The 21910-nt window shown below is 36.7% G+C and overlaps 2 protein-coding genes across 5 annotated transcripts; one reads left to right on the top strand and one right to left on the bottom strand.

Moving 5' to 3' along the window:
* Nucleotides 1–4191: 4191 nt before the first annotated feature.
* On the bottom strand, nt 4192–4734 carry LOC147490236 (protein FAR1-RELATED SEQUENCE 5-like). The gene has a single exon (XM_086574832.1). The coding sequence runs from the start codon at nt 4732–4734 to the stop codon at nt 4192–4194; it is 543 nt and encodes a 180-aa protein (XP_086430958.1).
* Nucleotides 4735–8787: 4053 nt separating this feature from the next.
* LOC147490235 (B3 domain-containing protein Os07g0679700-like) lies at nt 8788–21177 on the top strand. Of its 4 annotated transcripts, none has more exons than XM_086570021.1 (13): nt 8788–9002; nt 9082–9225; nt 10525–10606; nt 10690–10791; nt 10946–11598; nt 11722–11818; nt 12394–12568; nt 12736–12812; nt 12922–13341; nt 14343–14392; nt 15063–15176; nt 15285–15352; nt 17475–18545. In XM_086570021.1, exons 2-13 carry the CDS (start codon nt 9107–9109, stop codon nt 18287–18289), a joined length of 2772 nt encoding a protein of 923 aa, XP_086426147.1. In that variant the 5' UTR covers nt 8788–9002; nt 9082–9106; the 3' UTR covers nt 18290–18545. The 4 variants fall into 4 exon arrangements, with proteins under 4 accessions (XP_086426147.1, XP_086426148.1, XP_086426149.1 ...); XM_086570022.1 differs by having other exon boundaries at nt 8802–8997; XM_086570023.1 differs by having other exon boundaries at nt 8802–9002; nt 13024–13341.
* Nucleotides 21178–21910: the final 733 nt, after the last annotated feature.

The following is a 21910-nucleotide window of genomic DNA, read 5'->3' as shown; positions in this document are numbered from 1 at the left end:
TAGACTTCAAAAATTCAAAATTAGTGATAAAAAAATTAATTTCGGTGCAACAGTAGATATAGTTTTTGAATTTCCTTACGCATTTTCTTGACTAGCCTTATTCTACGTTTACACTTGTGACTTGCTTAAATGGATAACAATTTCTTTGAGTTGTAGTTGCTACTATACTTTGTTCGCAATGCCCTTGTTTCCACAATTTTGACATTTTTTGTTACTGTAGATGGGAAGAACTCTGTGCAATAGGTGTGGTGATAACACTCATTCATCATAGAAATGTTGTTGGTTGTCTACCCCTTGTTGCATTCGAAAATGCCGTGGAAGTAGGATCCTAAAACAGTCAAGCCAAATCCAATCTCTTGGGATTTTTTTTTACCTATCGCGCTCGCAGAGACTTCCAATGGTTGGAAGATGCGAGAGCATCGTCATTAGTACCTCTAGAGAATCTAAGATGCAAACAGCTGAATTGCGCGGGGTTTAGAAAGGTTAACACAACAAAGAAGAAAAATGAAAATGAAAACATAAACATAAAATTCTTGAATTGCACCGAGTGTGGGAGGATTTCGAATGGTTGGATACGTTGTTAGCTTTGTTAAGGCGCAACATTGAGTTGGCAGCGAGTTCAAGCTCTTCCATAGTCACCTCTTCCTCGTCTTCAAAAAAAGATTAAAAAATCAAAATTACAGTTGAAATTGACGATGATGGTTTGTCGAAAGAATTCGAGCTGCATTGTAAAATTAGATGAGTGGTTGATTTCAAGTTCTTTGTATTGCGTTTTTTTGTGAACTTGTGGTGAATGTAATTATGTTGGTTACGATGTAACAAGGGAGTTGTTTGAATGAGTCTTTTATGGGATTGATGGCTGAATTTCGTCAGGGAGTAAGTGAACTATTTAAATGAGTTTCTTGGAGTCTTTGTTTAGTATTGAGGCTGACGGTATGAATTGGAAGAATGTAGTAAAGAAAATGGAGTCTTTTGGTCCAAGGGCAGGGCGCGGGTGCTGACATGGCTGGTGGCATGGATGAGGATGTTCCTTCAGCTGGTGGTAGCGGTGCAGGGCCTAAGATTGAGGAGGTTGATTAAGTCTTTTCAGTTTAGCTTTATGAGGTTCTAGGCCAACCATTCTAGATACTATACATTTATGTTGTTTTCTTCTCTGTTACTTCTGTTGAAAACATGTGAATGTGGTATTTTGGTTATGGTTACAGATTAATGCATCTTGTCCCCCAGTTTTATTTAATCTTTAGTGTTGGATTAGTTGCATATTTTGCTTCCAAAAATTTCGTGGGTGACCTACAAATTTTTCCCTTTTATCTTGTAGTTGGGCTTGTATTGCAGATCTCAGACAAATGGGAAACAATGTGTTTGTCCTTTTGAATTCTTGTTTAAAAGTCCTATGGTTTATTCAAGAGGACTAGGTGAAGCAGGATTTGAGTTTAGACAATGTTGTGACAACTCCTTTGCACGTCATCCAATACCTGACTCCCCTCACGACACTCACACTGCTACGCACAAGTACAAGTTTGATCCTGACGTATTAGTTTGTCAGAGTTTGATCCTGACGCATTAGTTCAAGCTCTTCTAGCAGGTTTTGTAGCACAAGTCTTTACTGTGGTACTTGAATAAGGTTTGTAATATGCATAAATCAGTTGCAGCTTGCACGCTATGCAAACTTATTGGATATTCAGCACTGACATTGACTTGTTCTTATTTAGAATTTTAGATCCCACTTTTAACTTTAAAGATGAAGGAAACTGAAAGTTCAAGGGGCATCTCAACAGAGACTAGCATAATTTAAGCCTTTCTTTCTTCATAGTTTCTTTGTCCATACACATTCCAAAAGACTTGCAACAAATGATATTCCAATATCTCGTAGAGTTTTACCCAGATGAGTACCGAAGAGATCTCATTTTTGGTCCTTCCCTCTAATATGCAACCTCTAATAAAATTAGGCCTTCCCTCTAGTACAAGCTGCTAACACCATCTTCGATAAAGTTCATATAATTTACTAAAACTTCTGTCAGGTAAAACTTCTGACGGGTTCCAAAATGAACAAATAATTTACTAAAACTCTGACAATTCATTAAATAACCAAATTACTAAAACTCTGACAATTCACCCAAATAACCCAAATAACTAAAACCCAAATAAAACTCAAATCACTAAAACTTCTTCACAATTCCAGAACTCTGACAGCCCCACCAAATAAAGTTGATGACATGAATGGCATAGAGATTCGTGTCCTCAAACAGCCCCACCAAATAAGCTTCAGCAGCTTCTTGCAAAGCAGCAACAACCGAATTCTGAAACCTCAAATCAGCAAAGCACAACAAACATCTATTACACAAAGCAGCAACAACAACAACAAACATCTATTACGCAAAGCAGCAAGCAACAACAGCAAAGCAGCAACACATTTCTTCAAACATAAGTATAAACCATTCATAATTCCCTTCACAATTCAATTTACACAAACATCTATAATCCATAAAACCATGAACAAAACATCATAAACACTTACATAAGCTTCTCCACAACATGCAACTCGCAAAACCTTTTGCGCCCAACGGAAGTAGTACAAACATCCAAAACAGCATTACAAGCAGCCAATGCAACATTTTTACTTCCACACTCCAATACAAGCTTCAAGCTCCAAAAAGAGAAACACAGGCTCCAACAATCAACTTTCTAATACAGAAAATACAAGCTTCAATCATATTCGTCATCATTTGTGGCCTCGTCTTCGTTGTCCTCCCCATCCTCGTCTTTGTTCTCTTTATCGCTGTCGTCTTCGTCCTCTAACTCTCCATCCAATACTGTAAAGCAAAAAGAATGAAAAATGTCAAGTTTTAAAGACAATTGTGTAAGATAGGATACTACGAATTAAGCTTAAAGAAGCAATATTATACTTACTTGGGCCCTTCTTTCTGTTTGGATTTTCAGGACAATTTCGTTTGTCATGGTTAACACCAACTTTGCTACAACATGTACATCTCCTCTATGTCTTTGCTTTGGCTTTTATGCATGCTTGTCCCACTTTTATTCTACCACTGTCCTTAGTTTTCTTATAAATCTTCACGACTTTTTTTATTCCTTTTGTTTGAGAGATGTTAAGATTCAAAAGTAAAACTTGGGATGGGTCATCAAGTGGCGGTGCTGAACTATCAGCAATGGTGCATGAATTAACAACAGAAACACCAGGGTCAACTTCCTTATGTTTCTTGAGCTCCACTGACAGTTCTTGTAGTCTTTGCAGCATTAATTGGTAAGCCGAATTAGTTTCCGTAGCTTCATAAACCAATTGATTAGCAACCATTTGAAGTTGAGTAGTTCTCAGTACCTCAGAGTTCTCATGGCCACTTACCAGTCCACGGTCATACTCAACTCTATACTTATTTGCCCCTTTCATCCACCTCTTAAGAATAAAGTACTCGGGAATCTCAATATCACAACTCTGAAATACCTTTATGAGGTGTCCACAAGGTATCCCCAAACACTCAAAAGTTTTGCATTCACAATTACCTTCTTTTGTTGCTGGGTTGAACTTTACCTTCCATTCACACTCATCACCTATAACTCGCGACTTATAAGTGTAGGTTCTGTTGTCGTCAGTACTTTTTTCATCATCATCATGCGGACATACTTTCGGTTTATTAACTTCAATTCTTGCTCGAACCTATCATACATATTCCTTGTATATACACTTGCTGCACTCTTTAAGAGAAAGGAATTACCGCCTATAATCCGATTTGAGTGTTCAGTAATATAATCCTCTTTTTTTTTCTCTTTCAACAATCCTCATCAAACACTTATCATTCTTCACTACAAACTCTCTAAGAGTTGTCGTAGATGTGAAAAAGTTCTTGTAAACACAACTCATGCTTTCAGAACTCCCGGTAGTCGAAGTGCCGGCATAAAAAGTATCCAAGTGATAAACTGGAGCCCATTTGTGTCGAATCTTGTACATCTCTTGAAGCCATTCATTTTCCTCCAACTTAAAACTAGACATCAATTCTGCCCACCTCCTTTCAAACACATCAGGAATAAATATTTGCTGAATACAGTGTTTGAATTCTTTTTTGAATTTTGACCTCCTGTAATAATAATTTGGAAGTTTTTCAGGGAACTTCTTCATAATGTGCCATAGGCAGAATCTATGTCGAGTATTAGGGAATACCGTACCAACAGCTAGAGTCATAACTCTATCTTGATCTGTGATAATTGCAGATGGGGCACGTCCGCCCATAGCTCAAAGTTAAGTCTAAAAAACCCACTATTCTGTTCATCCAATAACAGTGCACAACCAAATTGGATTGATTGCATATGGTGGTTAACTCCACTAAATGGGGCAAATGGCATTTCATATACATTCTTACGATATGTGGTGTAAAAAAAAACCACGTCACCAAAATATTGAAACTGTGTATGCGACCGACCATCTACCCAGAAAAAATTAATAATCCTTGCTTCATGATCTATCTGTATTGCATAAAAGAAATTAGGATACTCTATACTTTTCTTCTTTAAAAAATGAATCACTGCGGTAGCATCACCTCTCACTGGTTTCTTGTATTCTTTTGAGGGGCCCAAATGGTTCCAACAATCCCTATCATCAAAACCAGCTTGTACTCCGTCAAGTATATCAACAACTTTATTCACATGTATACCACCATCACGAAATGAGTCAATCAACATCTTAGCTGCAGCAGACATATTTCTATTAACAGGCATACGCATCTTTTTTGACGGACTAACCAGGTTGTGATTGTGCTCTCAACTAAATTTCACCACTTTCCAGATTCCACTATTTTGCTTTGTTACCCTCATTGAAGCAAGTCACCCACATTTAATTGTATTTGTGCTTCTTTTCCTCACTTCTTTCTCAGTTCCATCCACATTCTTATTTTTGCCTTCTCGATCTCTATAAATCCCAAATTACTTGCAAGTCATTTGACAACTACTAACTTCATTCGAATGAGAAAATGATTTTTCAGAGCTTTGAATTACGGGACTAAATCCAAACGATTTTTCGTAATCTATATAGAATTGTTTTGCAGCCTCAAGAGTTTCAAAACACATTCCCAAACATGGTGGCTTCACAATTTCCACTTCCGGCCACTTCAAACTCCGGAGGTTGAACAGATAAAGAAAATGTCGCAGAAGGCTCGGGTACTGCAAATAAATGTGTCCACATAAAAAAAAAAAAAAAAACAAACACAGTACAATAAATACATTATTGAATTCGTTGGTAGAAATCGAAAATAAAATTGAAACATTAGCTCACCTGACCTATATTATTCCTGCTCTCCAACTTCATCAATCAATATGGAGTCGTCAATTCCTGCAAATAACTCGTGCAGAATGTTCCATTAGCCAACCACAATCAATAAAATTACCCAATTACTCCATAACATTCAGTTCCTCAAAATTCAAAATATACCGATATTGTGAAAACAATACGTTAATAGAGAAGTCGATGTGGCAATGATAAATAGAGAAATTACCTCGAACGAAAGAAGCACACAGCCCAAAGAGAGAACCCACTCGTGAATTATGGAGAGAAGAGGGTAGAAAAATTCTCGATCTAATTTTGGAGAAGAAGGTTCGATCGATTTTTTGTTTATTTCGTGTTTTTTGTTTCGTAAAATTTTGTTTTTATGAAATTTCGTTTATTTCGTTTTGGTAATTTGGAATATACTATGTCCGTAGAATTTGCTACAGATCAATGGTTTGGATTCACTGTGCCTATAATATGGCTACAGTAATTGTGCCTCTATCCCACGTTGACATACAAAATTGACATACTAAATTAACATACGAAGCGAGCCCATATATATATATATCCTCGCACTACCAAACAAAAAATAAATAAATAAGTAAACTAACGTCGTAGAATTGCTATGAACAATTACCTTTACAATTTTACATGTAACTAGGTAAACTAACAAAATTTCCAATAAATAGATAAACTAACGGGATTTATTGCATTTTATGAGGTGACATTTTTTTTTCTAAGACAAAAACCAACCATGTCATATTTTATTTTAATTCATTTTTTGTTTAATAATTTGTTTTTATGATCAAAATTTATTTGTTTCACGATAGATAATTTTGTTAGAATGCGAGTGAAGTGAAAAAAATGTGTTTCCTCAAATTATTAATATGATTCATATGGTTGTTTCTAGAAAATAAACTAAGAAAATAAAATTAAAAAATAACAAATAAATAAAAAAACTAGTCGGGAAACAACTACTCACTAAACACGAGATGATTATAGTGGCAAATAACAAACTCGTTATCATACCAAAATGCATATTTGAATGTTTCACAAAATATACAATCATCACCTTTTTTACCAATTACATTAACCATACCTCTCCACTCACTATTGTTCAGTAATCCATCATTTGTAATCATGACTCAAATTCTAACACCATGTATACAAAAGCCAATCCTAAAAATACGCTAGCTTGATTTCGAATCTTTCATTATAACCGGATATGTAAGCATCTCCCACCAAGGAGAGCAACCATTTGGTATATGATATTAAAATTGGTTAATTTGCCTAAACCCCCCTTATTTGTCACCAGTTTACATCCTAGTTGTGTTAGTATTCCAAAATCACTGCTAAAAAATAGTCGTTATTACATTTTGTCTTTTTTCTATTTACACTTGAAAACGAGCTATTGTTAAATACCCGTTATACCCTTGATTCAGGAGTAATTTTGGTATTAGGTGAAATACCAACAACACTAGAATAGAAGTCAAACGGCGCAGGAGGAAAATCGTGATGTTAACAAATATGAAGGGCTTATTATAAACTAGTGACAAATGTGGGGGTTTGTGTGACAAATTAAGCATATTAAAACGAGTCATAAATAGTTTCATTTTAGTATTTTGAGGTACAAATTAATCATATTTGTTAAAAGCGAGATACCCATAAATAGTTTTTTTTTTTAAGTATTTTATTGAAATGAATGATATGATAATGAATTGTACAACACAATAATCATATTTGTTAAAGATTGACCGATACACATATTGAATTATGAAGGAGGGTTTTTTTTTTTTTTAAAACTAAATGTAAATCTTATAACCTAATAGGCTAATACACCTCCTATATGTTCTTCGTCTTCTTAGAACACAAAACAAAAACAAAATATTGTTTCCTTTTATACTACAACATTTAGGGTAAGATTTAATGCTACTAGCTAACTTGTTAGAGCATCTTTATTGGTGATGTCTCAAAAACACCAAATTTTGCTACCAAACCAAATTAAGTGACCAAACAAAAAAAGTACAAATCTACTGGGCAAGGCTTAATACTGGTTACTAATTTGGATTGGGCTTCAACTCTATTGGGCTTAGAGAGATACCTATAAGTTTATAAATTCCAAAAATATACTCAAAAAAATATATCTCATTAAATTAGATGGAGAAGGTGTATATATTATTTTAATTAAAATTTAGGGGTTGTTTATTCTGAAAACAAGAATAAAATAAACATAAAAGGAACAAATTGAAAAATAATAAATCTCCTTGCACTAAAAAAAAAAAAAAAATCAAACTCGGAAATTGCTACAAACGATCACCCTTATATCCTAATATTTTGTTCAATGATTGGTATAAAGGTTTTAATTGGGCGAATCTTTTACGTGTGTAGGAAATTTGGGGAGAATGATGTTGTGATTGAGTTCGATTGATCGAATTGCCTACTTATCCAGTTATCTCTGACGAACTGGAATCAAGTCGAATGTAGTTCGTTGTTTAGATTCTATTCTGGTCGATCGTAATGGTGCTCTATGATAACGAATGTATGATATTTAATATTACATTGATAGCTATTATTGCCCCCTTTGGTCATGTTCATTTTGTAACCATGAATTGAATGAGATCCAATGTCTTACGATATGATTAAGGGCATCTCTCCAATGGGGATTCATTGATGATATTTAATATTAATAAAAAAACGAGCGATTGATAAAATATTTTTGCTCTATGTAATGTATTTTTTTTATGTTCATTTTGTAACCATTTGAAAATAATTTTTTTTACACTCATGACTTTTGATATTTATAAACTACCAATTGTAATGATCCAATAAGTTAGTCTTTTACGATATGAAAATGTCCTAATGACAATTACACATGTCACGAATATATTGATGGCAATATATGTCTCCCTACAGTTGGGATATATATTTTTGATTTTTTATATTATGTTTTTGCTGAGCAAGATCAACTAGTTGCCGCTCATCCACAAGCTCAAGGTGGTCAAGCTATTAAAGGAGGCCACCAACCAAGACCGTCTAGGACGAAGTGACGAACCCTATTTGATTCCCCAAAAGAGGCAAGGGCGGGCATGACTGCATGACGTCCATGTTTTCCCCCTCATAAATTCACGTTCAAATCACTGGGAACACAAGTAGGACGAACCCTACCTGATTCCCCTATGACTCCAACTGAAGACCTCTCCCAAGTATTGGATTCAATGATCCATCCCTTGAATCTGTTGAACAGAGAAATTTCACCCAACCCATTTAAGATTTGAGACCCCACCTGAAAGAAACCAAGACGTGAAATCCACGTCTAGCTCATAAATCACAATGGCATAGTGGACGAATAACGGGCCTACCAAACAATAATAAAGAATACAGTCAAATTCGAAGGTCAAATTAGGTAAAATTCCATTTGAATAAAAAAAAAAAACAGTAGTAGCCATAGTGGCGTAGCATACGGGGTTGTCCCCACGCCGTCGTAATCTTTAATGTTGTTGAGTACAACTTAAGCAGGCAGTTGAAGAGAGAGAAAGTAAACAAACAGACAACTCCTCATATTCTCTTCAAACTTGAAACTTGAAACCACTCTCACTACTCTCTCTTCGTGTGTGCATGCATCTCTTTTCTCATTTCTCATTTCTCTCTCTGCATGCACAGCAAATCCTTCCCATCAACTCACAAGATCCGACTAACGTATCAAACTGACGTCATGTAATTTACATGTAAGGTAATAATTTTCTTTACTAATTATTTCTTAATCTTGTTATTTGAAATACTGTGATTATTTGGTTGTTTGTTTTTTTTAGAATTCGAGAAGAGATTGAGTGAGAAATGGAGACGAGAGTTTGTTGCATGAACGTTACATGTGGAGCTACATCGTCGTCGATTAAATGGATAAAAGGATGGAGATTGAGATCTGGTGGATTTGCTAATCTCTGTGATCAGTGCGGGTAAAATTCTTGTTTCTTTATTTTTTAATTTTAATTTCACGTTTGATCATGTTTTAGTAATGCATGGACTTTTTGCTTGCTAAATACGTGTGTCTATTTTTAGCTCCTAAACATTTTTTTTTCCGCCACCTAATAAATAATTTCTACTACTTGTCATTTTTTTTTATGATCTAATGATATTGGTTATAGAAATGAAATCAGATGATTTTACTTTAACATGAAAAATGGGAGAAGAATTATCCTATTACTAGGTTTATTATACTATAGCGAATTATAGCATCCACACTTCATAATCTTGAAAAGTCGGTATCAAACACAACGACACTAGCAGCAACACGTTCGTGTTGATGATTTCATGTTAGAACTTTTCAATCCTAACAACGCCTGAGTACTTGTCAATTGAGAAGGACATAGCTTCTGTGGCGTGGTATTCTGTAGTTTCCATGAGATAACAGAACACTTATTTCTAATGGTTTATTATGTAGGGTAATTCATATTTCATACTATGTAATGAACATATGGAATTACTGTAGATACTGCATCACAATCATAAGATCCTGTTTTTGTGTCAATCTGGCATATAAATTATATTGTAGAAGAATTTCATGTGGGGGTTTAGTAGTAAGCATTTTTAATCTATCTGTTCCTTTTCCATCAAATTCTTCATGTAAGTTAACGGTTTTAAATTGTTCCATGGCACTTAGAGCTAGTTATCTTTGTTGATCCTGTGTTACATTCATTCAGCATCAACCTAAAAGCAGTTGAGCTCATCCCTCTGCTCAACTTTGTTTTAAGTAACTGCTTTAATGCTCCCTCTATTGCTTATAGAGCTGCACTTCCTGGTACATTTCATTGAGCCTAGGGACTTACATGTTTTATGCTTGTGGCTATGCTGGATACGAGCAATATTGCTTATTATAATGTCTTCAAGAGAGTAAATACTAACAACCTCCCGCAAACTGATCATTTTAATCTCCTTTTGTTTTGGCGATGATCAAATTAATATATTCTTTTTTCTGTTTTAGGAAACGATTAATTTTATTTATATAATCAGCTAGCACCAATTACATCAACCCATAACAGTAGCTAGCATAGTCAAGCAGCTAGCTGCTTTGACCCAACCCCCACCCGACAAGGTCCAAAACACAGACACTAAGACTAGTGTACTTGAAGATAATAAGATTTCACTTTTACTGGGGTTATGCTTTCTTTACTTAACAGAATACCAAGATTTTAATAAATCATTTACCCCCCTGTTATGATAATCTTCTATTCTTTTTCATATGTGATCAATTCCAGGTCAGCTTATGAGCAATCAACATTCTGTGATAATTTTCACTTAAAAGAATCTGGATGGAGAGAGTGCGATACTTGTAACAAGGTAGTTAAACTCTTACTATGCCATCCATGTTATCTACTCACGTCTTACATGTCTAAATGTCTAATCGAGTTATGTAATCACAGCGTCTTCATTGTGGATGTATTGCTTCAAAGGCGTTGCTTGTGCTAACTGATAATGGTGGTGTAGAGTGCATCAGCTGCGTTAAGTGTTCGGAACTTTCTTCTGTAAGATTCTCCTGTAAATTTTTTCATGTCTTTTCACGGTTATGTAATGTCATTAATATTTGCATTTCTTCACGAGTAACACGTTCAAAGTGCTAATGAATTGTGCCCTAACTTGTAAGCCTCATATTCTGAAACTTTTGAAGCTTCTATGCAGATTCCCAACAATGAAAAGCCAGATGGGATCACTACGACAGCACCCAGTAATGTTGGCGAATTGCAACTCACTTCTTTGGATTATAAAATGGATTGTGATGCTATTGGTATTGGAAAGCTAATGCCATCAGGCAACATGGAGTATAGGGAGCGGGATAGCTTGCTAGGACCTCAAAAAGGTGATGCAAATGGGCCTCCTGGACAAATCAAAAGAGAGCAAGTTTTATCTTTGGTTGGAGAACCAGGAACAACCTTTTCAAACTTCAATGTAGCGTCTACTGGATCAACTCAACTTGCACAGCAAAATAGCCATAAAGAAGCTCTTGGTGTCAGAAATATGTACGAGTCATTAGCTCAAACATGTTTGACTATGACTCTAGGTGCCCCTTCAGGGAGTGCAAATTTTGCGCAGTCCGTTGCTAGCGCAGTTATTGACGCAAGAGAACAAAACAAAATGTCGGCTTCCTTCCAAGGACAAAGGTCCCGCCCCAGGACCTCAAAGATGGGTCTTGGGACAGCACCAGAGGCATCAAAAGACAACATTCCACAGCTGCGTGTTGCAAGGCCACCTGTTGAAGGACGGGGGCGGAACCAGTTGCTTCCACGATACTGGCCAAGGATCACAGACCAAGAACTGCAGCAAATATCTGGAGAGTATCCATACCTTTGTGAATTATTAGTATTTAGTTTAGCTTCATTATATACAGGTTCATCTATGCATACCAATCTGTAGTTCTGTACGGACACTGTATTCTCCTTGACCATGTTCTTTTCAAGTTCGAATTCCACCATTGTGCCACTGTTTGAGAAGGTTCTGAGTGCCAGTGATGCAGGTCGAATTGGCCGTTTGGTTCTTCCGAAAGCATGTGCTGAGGTAAGTTCCTACCTATTTTGTGTTGTTGCAATAGATGGTCCAAAAGGTTGTAGTGCTTAATAAAGAGATGTGTCAGATTCTAGCACAACAGTCACACAATACTAGTATCCAACAATTAATTGTGTAGGTCCACTTTTGGAATGGGTTGTACATTTGGGGTGCCTACTATGACAATAATTATTTGGTGTAATTTGGTCTCACTGGAACGGTGAACGGTCTAGGGCCAAAGATGCCAGAAGCTGGTTTACATCGAAGAAGATCTAATAGTAAATCATAAATCGTTGTTGTTGTTGTTGTTGTTGTTGTTGTCGTTGTTGTTGTCGTTGTCCCATTGACCATTGTTTGACCTGGAATAGGTTTTGGTGAACTATATTTATCTGTCACTCCTTTCTCAGTGCATAAACGATGACAAAGGACTGTCTTTGATGCAACTGTTGTTTTTAGATTTCAGATATCGATATATTGCAGCAGCTAGTTACTCTTTGTTGGCTTCTTGTCAGGCACAAGCTCATATACTGCCAATATTTCAGAGTTCTTTCTTAGTGAGAAGTTCTCTTTTCTGTCTGGTTTTGCAGGCATATTTTCCTCCTATTTCTCAGCCAGAAGGCCTTCCTTTAAGGATTCAAGATGTAAAGGGGAAAGAATGGGTGTTCCAGTTTCGATTTTGGCCAAATAACAACAGCAGAATGTACGTATTAGAAGGTGTGACACCATGCATACAGTCCATGCAGTTACAAGCTGGTGATACTGGTATTTAGCACGCGACTTTAACCTCAATTTTTTTCCTGATTATGTCATTTTACTAAAGTTGTGATATGCATGGGAATTCTTTTTTAATGTTTTATTGAAATTTAGTTCATCAGTCTTCTTAGTAACTGTTACATATGACCCTTTATCCATTGTATTTTCCTTTTCAGTAACATTCAGCAGGCTAGACCCTGAGGGAAAACTTGTTATGGGCTTTCGGAAGGCATCCAACAGTGTGACACTGAAGGTACTCTTCACTAGTTGCTGTTTCTGTACCGATATATCACATAGGAATGATAGTCAAGTTTTCTACTAGATGCAAACAAATACTTAGTACAAAATTACTAATTAAACAGGATACTCAAATATCTGCGGTTGCTAATGGTCCAAATCAATCTTTCTTTCCGGGTGTTGTTGAAAACCTACCGGTAATGAGTGGATACCCTGGTATTCTACAGTCATTGAAAGGAAGCACAGATCCCCACCTAAATGTTCTTTCCGAGCGTTTGCACCCAACTGATGGGGATTCTACTTCATCCAAAACTGAGAAGCATGGAGGATGGTCATGTGAGGGATTGTCACTGCAACCTCCACTGATTCCAGAGAAAAGAAGAAGTCGCAATATAGGTTCTAAAAGCAAGAGACTGCTCATAGACAGTGAAGATGCCTTGCAGCTGAAGCTTACGTGGGAAGAGGCACAGGATTTACTCCGCCCCCCGCCAAGTGTCAAGGCTAGCATAGTCAGGATTGAGGACTTTGAATTTGAGGAATATGAAGTAAGTAAAACATGTTATCTAACTTTTCTCTTGTTTCATTTAACTTTTACTTTTTGTCAAAAGAGTTTGTCATTTTGGTTCCAATTTTATGTGTACATTTACATTTTGTGATACTGCGTTTTTGTTTTATCTCATCTAACTAGTCTAATTCATATGATTAACGTTATAGAACTATTCTTTGTGATTTTTGAAAAACTTTCTTCATCCAAGTTATAAAACTTTGCAATTTCGGCATATTTTGTCCCGTTTGTGTAGAATCCATCGTATGAGTTATCTATATTGACTACATCTCCGTGATGTCAAAGAAACTAACCTTATCTATGCTGTATAACTCTGCAACTGTGCCTGCAGATCTGTTGAATATTTTCAAGTTACAACTCTGAGAGTTGTTTGTTTTTTGTTTTGTTGGAGAGCCTTTTTAGAATTGGAATGTAATTCATGTATAATAGTCTTTATTAAGTTATAATGAGTACTGCTAAATGGTTAGATTCAATTGTAATGAATTTTGTCTTATCTGGTCCTTGAAAATTCAAAAGCCTTTGGAATATGTTGTAAGTTGTAACTGGAAAATGGTGTGAAATTCTAAGAGTGGAGGCGGATCGCCAAATTATTCTTCCAAATTTTTTTGCATATTTTCCTGTAAAGGAGCTCTTATTAATAAATAAATTTGTCTTGGTTAAGAACTAGTCTTTGGAATTTGAACTTGTTTATATTCTTGCTCAGTGAATGCTAGAAACTTTATAGTTACTAAGAGAGCAAAGGGTCCTTTACAATATACTGGCCAAGTTAATATTCACATATGCTCACCTATCCTTATAGTTCTCCCGAGGGAAGTTGAAACTAATTACAAGTTAAAACGTGGAAGTCACGACAAACATTCTCACTGTTTTACTGAAACTCTGACAACTTTAAAAGCTTGTTTGTACAATCTTTTTTGTTTCCGTGTGTGTGTGTGGTAGACTTGGTCTTTGCACATCCTAACAGATTCATGCATTACACAGGAGCCGCCGGTTTTTGGAAAGAAGACTATTTTCACATTAAGGTCATCTGGGTAAGAAGTTCTATGGAGATTGAAAGAATTATGAGAATCTAGTTGGATCCTTTTGGATGATCCATATTTTCAGTTTGTTTTATGACTTTAGCTTATAAATATGAGAATCTATATATGCTTTTATAAGCCAGAATTTTGAACGAAGTCTTCATTAAGGACAAACTTGTACTTAAGTTCTTTACAGTGGTTTGGATGTTTATGTGTAGATAACTAAATATTCAGTGAATATATCTTTTCATAACCTTAGTTCCATCTGTGATTCCTTATTTTACTGATAAAGTTAAGACGTCTGTGATACTGGATTCATCAAAGAAAGAAAGCAAGTCATTCCTGCCTGTTGAGTTTGTGTGGAATATCTGTTTGTTTGGTGGATTACCATCGGTCCACCTAGGAAATCCTCTAATTTGAAACTCAATCTCTTTGGGTTATCTTAGGTTTGTCAAACGTTTCAAAACTCTTATAAGTTTTGGAGTTGATATTGGTGACACCGACTATGTACATGTTACCATCCTCTTGCGTATGGGGCCAGTATAATGTCGATGGAGGTTGTCTTGTTCTACTCCATTGGAATCCTTTTTTGTCTGCTTTCTTGAAGAATTTTAGTCGAAGATTCATAGATGTAGATGGATATCTTCATCTAATGCTGGACATACTTAACTTGCTCTTTCAGTGGACAAGACCAATGGGCTCAGTGCGACAGTTGTTCAAAATGGCGTAGGTTGCCTGTGGATGTTCTTTTGGCTGCAAAGTGGACATGTTCTGACAATGCTTGGGACACAAAAAGGTAAGGAATTTTTAATATTATAATGAGTATTTGTTTAACATGCCTGATTTAGATTTTCTATGCGATATTACGTAGTCTTTACCTTTTTAGTTCCCAAATTACTTGCAGGTGTGTGTGCTCTGTACCGAATGAATTGAGCCCAGTGGAATTGGAAAATCTGCTCAGACTAAATATGGGTATTATGTAGTTTTTTTTGTATTTTCATTTTTTATTAAAATTATTATTTCTTTATCTTAATATTAAATTGGGAATGCAACTACCAACACCCTTTTCCCTAGAAATTGAGTTTTCTTCCTTGAAATGGAATTTTAGAGTTCCCTTTTTTTTTGAATGTTAATTTCTTATCTGTTCTTGCACCTGATGAAACTTCCTTAACTTTCAGCATTGTGTGAGTATTGATTGATTTTTCTATGCTAGATATCGTGTTATTTGATTCTTGATTCGGCATGGGATATATGTGTAAAGATGTGTCCTCACATTGGTAAAGGTGGAGTATTCTATATTAATAAATCTAAAATTAGAGTTGTAGGATGAAGTATTTATGTTAGAACAAGAGATCTAACAAAACAATCATGAACCGAAATACACACAAAAATAGAGCTAAAAGTAAAAATCAGTAGGTCATTGCTACACTCTGTCCAACAGGGTACCCTATCTGAAAATGAAGCTCCTAAAAGATACGTCTCTCCACACCTTCAATATCTCTGATAATTGAAAAATCAGCCTTCTATTCGAGATAATTACGATCTCTATTGGTAAAGATCTGCTCTCCAAATGCCTCATGTTCCTCAACCATAGTCCCTTCATGATTGCAAATTGTACAATACAGATAAATAGGAAGTACTTCATTGATGTTCAAATCTGTTAATGATGGTGAAATAGTCCTAGTCAAGGATGAATTTAATAAGGGGGGCGTGAGTAAGTTATTTCTAGGGCTATTCAATGGCGACCACATTAGAGGCGTCAGAACTGGAAGGGATAATAACATACACTTTCGTCTAGGGGCACTTGTGGAATACAAAGGTGGTTGATTTATTATTTTCTTTGTTTTAGTAGGATGTTACTTTTATTGTCATATTGTTCGTTGAGAATAGAGAGATAGCTGCATATTTGAAAAGTTGCTTCAGACTAAAAAAAATTTGAAATGATTCAGAAAAAGACAGTCTAGGAGAGCGGCTTTATGAGAATACACACATAAATGAGTGGTTTTTTGTAAAGCTGATGGATAAGAAGTGCAGTGACCAATGAACTGACGTATGGAATATTTTGGGTGATTAGCTGTCCATGTAGATACTTAGGAAAGGAAGGCCTAGTAGAGCACTGAAGAATGGACTCTTTTTATCGAATTATTCAACAAGAGGGTTGGTTTGGTGGAAGAGGAATATGTTCTTCAAGATGGTGAAAGTTAAGACCTATCAGGATTCAGGATCACTTTGTCAAACCTTCTACTTCCTTTCTCTTTTCCAATACCACGGTAAAAGAAGAGATTTTCAAGTGGTTGCTTGAAGAAAATGTGGGGATGCCTATCAAAGGTGGATAGTCTGGGTTTCAGATGGCTCAGTACTACAAAACTAAGCTTTAGTAAGCAGGTCGCTATGACAGTTTGGCAGCAATTGGAGAAATCTATTTCATTCAAGTATGTCACAAAGGCCCTAGGGAATTTATTCTTCCATCACAGCCCATTCTAAGTAATTTGTGTCTGTTCTGCTCTTGCGTTACTGACTTTATTCAAGTCCTACTCCATATTGATTGTTTTTTGAAAGTCTCACCATGCTTGCCTCTTATTCTTGGCTATGTTTTTTTTGCCCGAATTACGTAAGGCAGGTTCATTTCAATTGGCTTTCGTATAGTAGTCACTGGAGCTACTGCCAGACTTCCATCAATAAATTGATCTGACCTCGTTTTACAATCCATCAATCTTAACATTCATATATCTGATATATGATATATATTCACCTTACATACAATTTCAAAACGCAATAACTTGCCTCCATATTTTGAGAATTTGATGTCTGATGTGGTCGGAGTGCCTCAAGAATCATACCTTCAAGGTAGGTGCCATCATTATGGTGTTGACAGTAATTATTTTTCATTAATATTATTTTGAAGATGGATCATTTCAAATTCTTCGGATTTCACCTTTCATTGACCTCACTGAATAGCAGATTCAGCTATTGATTTTTCTTGTGCATCATACCGTATCTGAAGATGAGGAGACCATATAAGTATTGATTTTAGTATTGTTCCCCATCTTACCTTTTAGGAGTTATTATGTAACTTGTAAATCTCAATGCACAGATTTCAAAAAGCGAAGGGTTGCTGCAAGCCAGCCAGTCCATGACCATGAGCCTTCTGGCCTAGATGCTCTGGCTACTGCAGCTGTTCTGGGAGACAGCAGTGTTGACTTGGGTGCATCGTTTGTTGCGACCACCACTAGACATCCCCGCCATCGCCCTGGATGCACTTGTATTGTGTGCATCCAGCCTCCCAGTGGGAAAGGACCCAAGCACAAGCCCACATGTACATGTAATGTGTGCATGACCGTGAAGCGCCGCTTCAAAACTCTCATGATGCGCAAGAAGAAACGCCAATCGGAAAAGGAGGCAGAAATTGCCAATAGCAAAAACCAAATCTGGTATCCCAAGGATGAAGTGGAAGTTGAGAGTGCAACAAGATCAGCATTACTGGCTGTAGATTCTTCAGAGAATGAAATCAAACAAGCAAATATGGTGGAGTCTAGTGACCAGATTAAAGACACAACTGAGAAAGCTGAGACTGCTAAGGGTCAGATAGACTTGAATTGTCATCCTGACCGTGATGATGATCCACTAACAGGGTCAGCGCGTGTAAGTATGGTCAGTCTTCTTCAAGTGGCAACTCGTCCGTTAGAGACATATCTTAGGCAGAATGGGCTTGCGAGCTTGGCATCTGAGCAACAGGCCGCCTCCAGCTCCCAGGCACCCCCACAGGTTACTGGAGAGAGCGAGGAACGACCAATAGATGAGGGATATTATGTCACAGTTGCGCGAGACAGCGCGAGGGAGCAGGAGAGTGAGAGCGGAGGTGATGAGGGATATCATGGGCCTGACGAATCCAGGAATGATCCGGCTTGAAGGTCCCCTTTTTTTGATTAACTTATTTTTATTTTTAAAATCCACAGTTTAGTTTTCTCTTTATTTATTGTTGGTATTTGTAATCTGAGTGCAGTTTGGGATGTAACGTGTGATGTAGTATGTATACATTTTTTTGTGGTTTTTCCCAAATGGGCATTTCATGTTTGGTTTGGGAGGTTCAGCGGTTGCCATGTCTGTAAGGGTGTATAATTTTGAAATAGAAAAAAAAATTAAAAATACAAAGAACGTTCCTTGATTGTATGAGTTCGTTTATATAAATTCAACTTTTACTTTTTTTATGAGTGTCATAAACTTGGGGCGGTCAGCAATCTGAACGTATTGATGCAATCTATTACCAAGTGGTTTCCGCTTGTTTGATTTTCAGAAAATATAGGGAAAATTGTCCATCTTCAGGATTTTAGCAACTGATTTCTAAGTTTTGACGTGTGAAAATTTCCTGTTTCATCTTCCCCGTTAGTTCTAACTCCCAAGTCCCTTATTTTATTCCTCAAGAGAGAGATGATGAAGAAATGGAGGCACCCTAAGGAAGAGTATGAGGATACTGATATAATATAAAGATAAAGGAAGTGCTGGACAACGACGAACTAGTAGAAGAAATACTCTTACATCTGCCCCCAGCAGATGTTGTACAAGTAAAAGGTTGCAAGCAGTGGTTAAAACTCATTCCAGTTCCTCTTTCTGTTGGCGACACTGTTTATTATCTTCAACACGGTAAAGTTTCAAGTTTGCTACCCAGTATCTTTTGGCAGTCACCGTATTCAGGCATCACAGATGGCATAGCTCATGTTTTTCATTTATATTTCTTGGTAATTATGTTGTGGATGGTTATTCCATATTTTTTAGGGTTCTACATGCTTCAAACGGTCTCATCCTCCTTTCCTTGAGGAAAAACGGTGGATATGCTGGTGATATTCTCGATGTGTTTGTATGTAATCCATTAACCAAAGATTACACAAAATTACCTCTAGTGGATGTTCAGAAAGCAAAACCAGGATCAGGTTTTGTGGCTAGATTAGTCGGTATGAATCTAGTTTTTGATCCCTTAAAGTCTTGTCATTATAAAGTTGTGAGTATCACTGGCATCATCAGTAAGCGCTTTCTGGGAGGAGATCTCCGTTTCCAAAACGAGTACTCAAGTTGCCAGATCCAAATCTACTCGTCGGAGAGTCGTAGTTGGGAAATAACAAAAGATTTTGATCTTTGCCCTGATGCAAGGGAAATTAGTAATTGTGTAGTGCGGAATGGTGTATTGTACTGTAAGAGGAGAAGAAAGATACGTGGTTCGTTTCGATGTGGAATCACCATGTTTTAGGCAGTTGCCTCACCCCCCTCGGCTTAGGCGACTGTATTTGTAGCTGGCTTCATTTTGAAGAATCAAGAGGACGTATATATCTCATCGAAGAAGGCTTGTATAATCACTACGTTTGGGAAATGAAAATAAATGAAGACTACTCTTGTTCTTGGGATTTAAAATTTATTCTTCCACTTCGCTTAGTTAGAAGATTATTGCAAAATCGGTGCAGGGAAGAGGATGGAGATGAAATGGATGGATTTTGGGTCCTTAATACTAAGATTCCCTGCCTAAATATTAAACCGCGTCTCATCTGGTGTGTTATTCCAAACCAGTGCTAGTGAATAGAAATTCTTACGTCCTCCCATACACCACCAATACTCTGCTTCCTGTATGAATGTCCTGTTACTTGTTTAAATCATCTTTTTTGAAGTTTCATTTTCACGTTGTTTGTTTCATTTTATGCCAGCACTTATTAAGGAACACTACCGGCAGGGGGGATCTATCGCAAAGACAAAAATCACGACCTAAACTCCATTCCTTTCATAAGATATAAGCAGTGTTCTAAAAACTTATTAAGGAACACTACCGGCATATAGTAATATACACATACTACAAGAAATAAAGAAAATCATTTACCATAATTCAAAAAATAAACACAAAAAAAATACTTATTACAAAAATGTATAATAGTTTAAGAATATTAACTTCATATAAAAACATACTCTTTGTTACAATGACATAATTTACATTAGACTTAAGTATTTTAAACTCATTTAAATCTTAAGCCTACACGGGCCTTTATTTTTCGATTCAAAAAAAAAAAAAAACTTGACTGGGACCGCCTAGAGGCATTCGGTCCGCCTTTAGTCAACGACACTGTTCCAACCGATTTTAGAACAGTGGATATAAGCTCTCCTTGGATGCCATTGTCACACTGTTCCAACTAGAAACACTCTTACTGATATTGCTTTGAATATTTGTCACATTGTTCCAACTAGAAACACTCTTACTGATATTGCTTCTAATATTATTTTTTATCCAAGATTGTTTGGCAATGAATTGTAACAGGACAATAGAAGAGGGAAATCTTCAAAAGCGAGTTTGATGTTCAAAGTTGTAGTGCAAAACTGCAAGTAGCATTTTGCGAGGGTGAATTTTAGTTGCCGTCTGAAACTTGACCCAGTAGTAACCCGCCACCCTGCTGGATGTTGTATAACCTGAGTGGTTAACGGTTAATCATGGAAACACAATAGCAAGCTGGGCGGACTGGGTGGGAGTTCACTAGATTCATGTAGGAGAAACATGGAAATTTACCTTTCCCTTTTTCGCAAACTGAAACACACTCTTGAACTCTGTCTCTATCTATCTTTAGACTGCTACTGATTTTGGGTCTAGTTTTTAAGAGACGTGTGAAAAGATCCTGTTCCATCTCTCCCTCTTTCTCTTCTAACTCTCAGTCCCTTAATTTTTCAAGAGAGAGACTGAATAAATGATTAAATGCAGATGAATAAGGAGCTGAGGAAGACGAGATTGGTATCTATAAGGCTATTGAGGAACTGTGCTGCTACTGATGAGGCTCTCCAAAAAAGAGGTGTTAAACTAGTTTCCAGATGCTACATGGGATGTAATGCGGCTGATACACCCAACATATATATTTTGTGGGAATGTGGGATTGTACGGAGGCAAAGAAGTTATGGGAATGGGCTGGATTTCAGTTTGGATGTAACGGCAACAAACTTTGCAAATTTTTCGGAGGCAATTAGGCTACATAGAGGAAGCAGTTCTCTCGTTAAGCAGTGTGGGTGTCGGCGGTATTAGCAGGCATGGTCATCAACTGGAGAAGTAGAAATTGATGCATCTTTGAAGGGGAACAGCTGAGTCTATGTCAAAGAAAAGCACAATTGAGGACTAATATCCATTTCTCTTACTGCCTTGCTACAGGTCAGATGAATAGAGGGGGTAGTGAGTCTTGTATCTTGAAGAATTGGAGGTGCCAGACAAGCTACGGAGGGCACCTAGGATCAAGGATTGCAAATGGTACCCACCCGAGGATGACATCATAAAATTAAAGCTATTGTCGATGGGGTTTCTTGTGGTAATCCTGGCCCTTCGGGCTATGGTGCGTGCTTTAGAATTAAAATAATGAATGTGTGTTCCAAGCGCTTCTTTGCAGGAATATTGGTCATTAGACAAATTTCATTGTTGAATGTTAGCAATTTTAGAGGCAGTAGAGTATGCTATTCAGAGAAATTGGAGGAAGGTCTGGGTGGAGTCAGACTCGACATCTGCGGTTAATGCTTTTGGAA

Source organism: Coptis chinensis, chromosome 7 (assembly GCF_015680905.1).
Source record: "Coptis chinensis isolate HL-2020 chromosome 7, ASM1568090v1, whole genome shotgun sequence".
In the NCBI taxonomy this organism is placed as follows: domain Eukaryota; kingdom Viridiplantae; phylum Streptophyta; class Magnoliopsida; order Ranunculales; family Ranunculaceae; genus Coptis; species Coptis chinensis.
The sequence above is the reverse complement of the archived record's forward strand: the minus strand, read 5'-3'. Positions and strand labels throughout refer to the sequence as shown.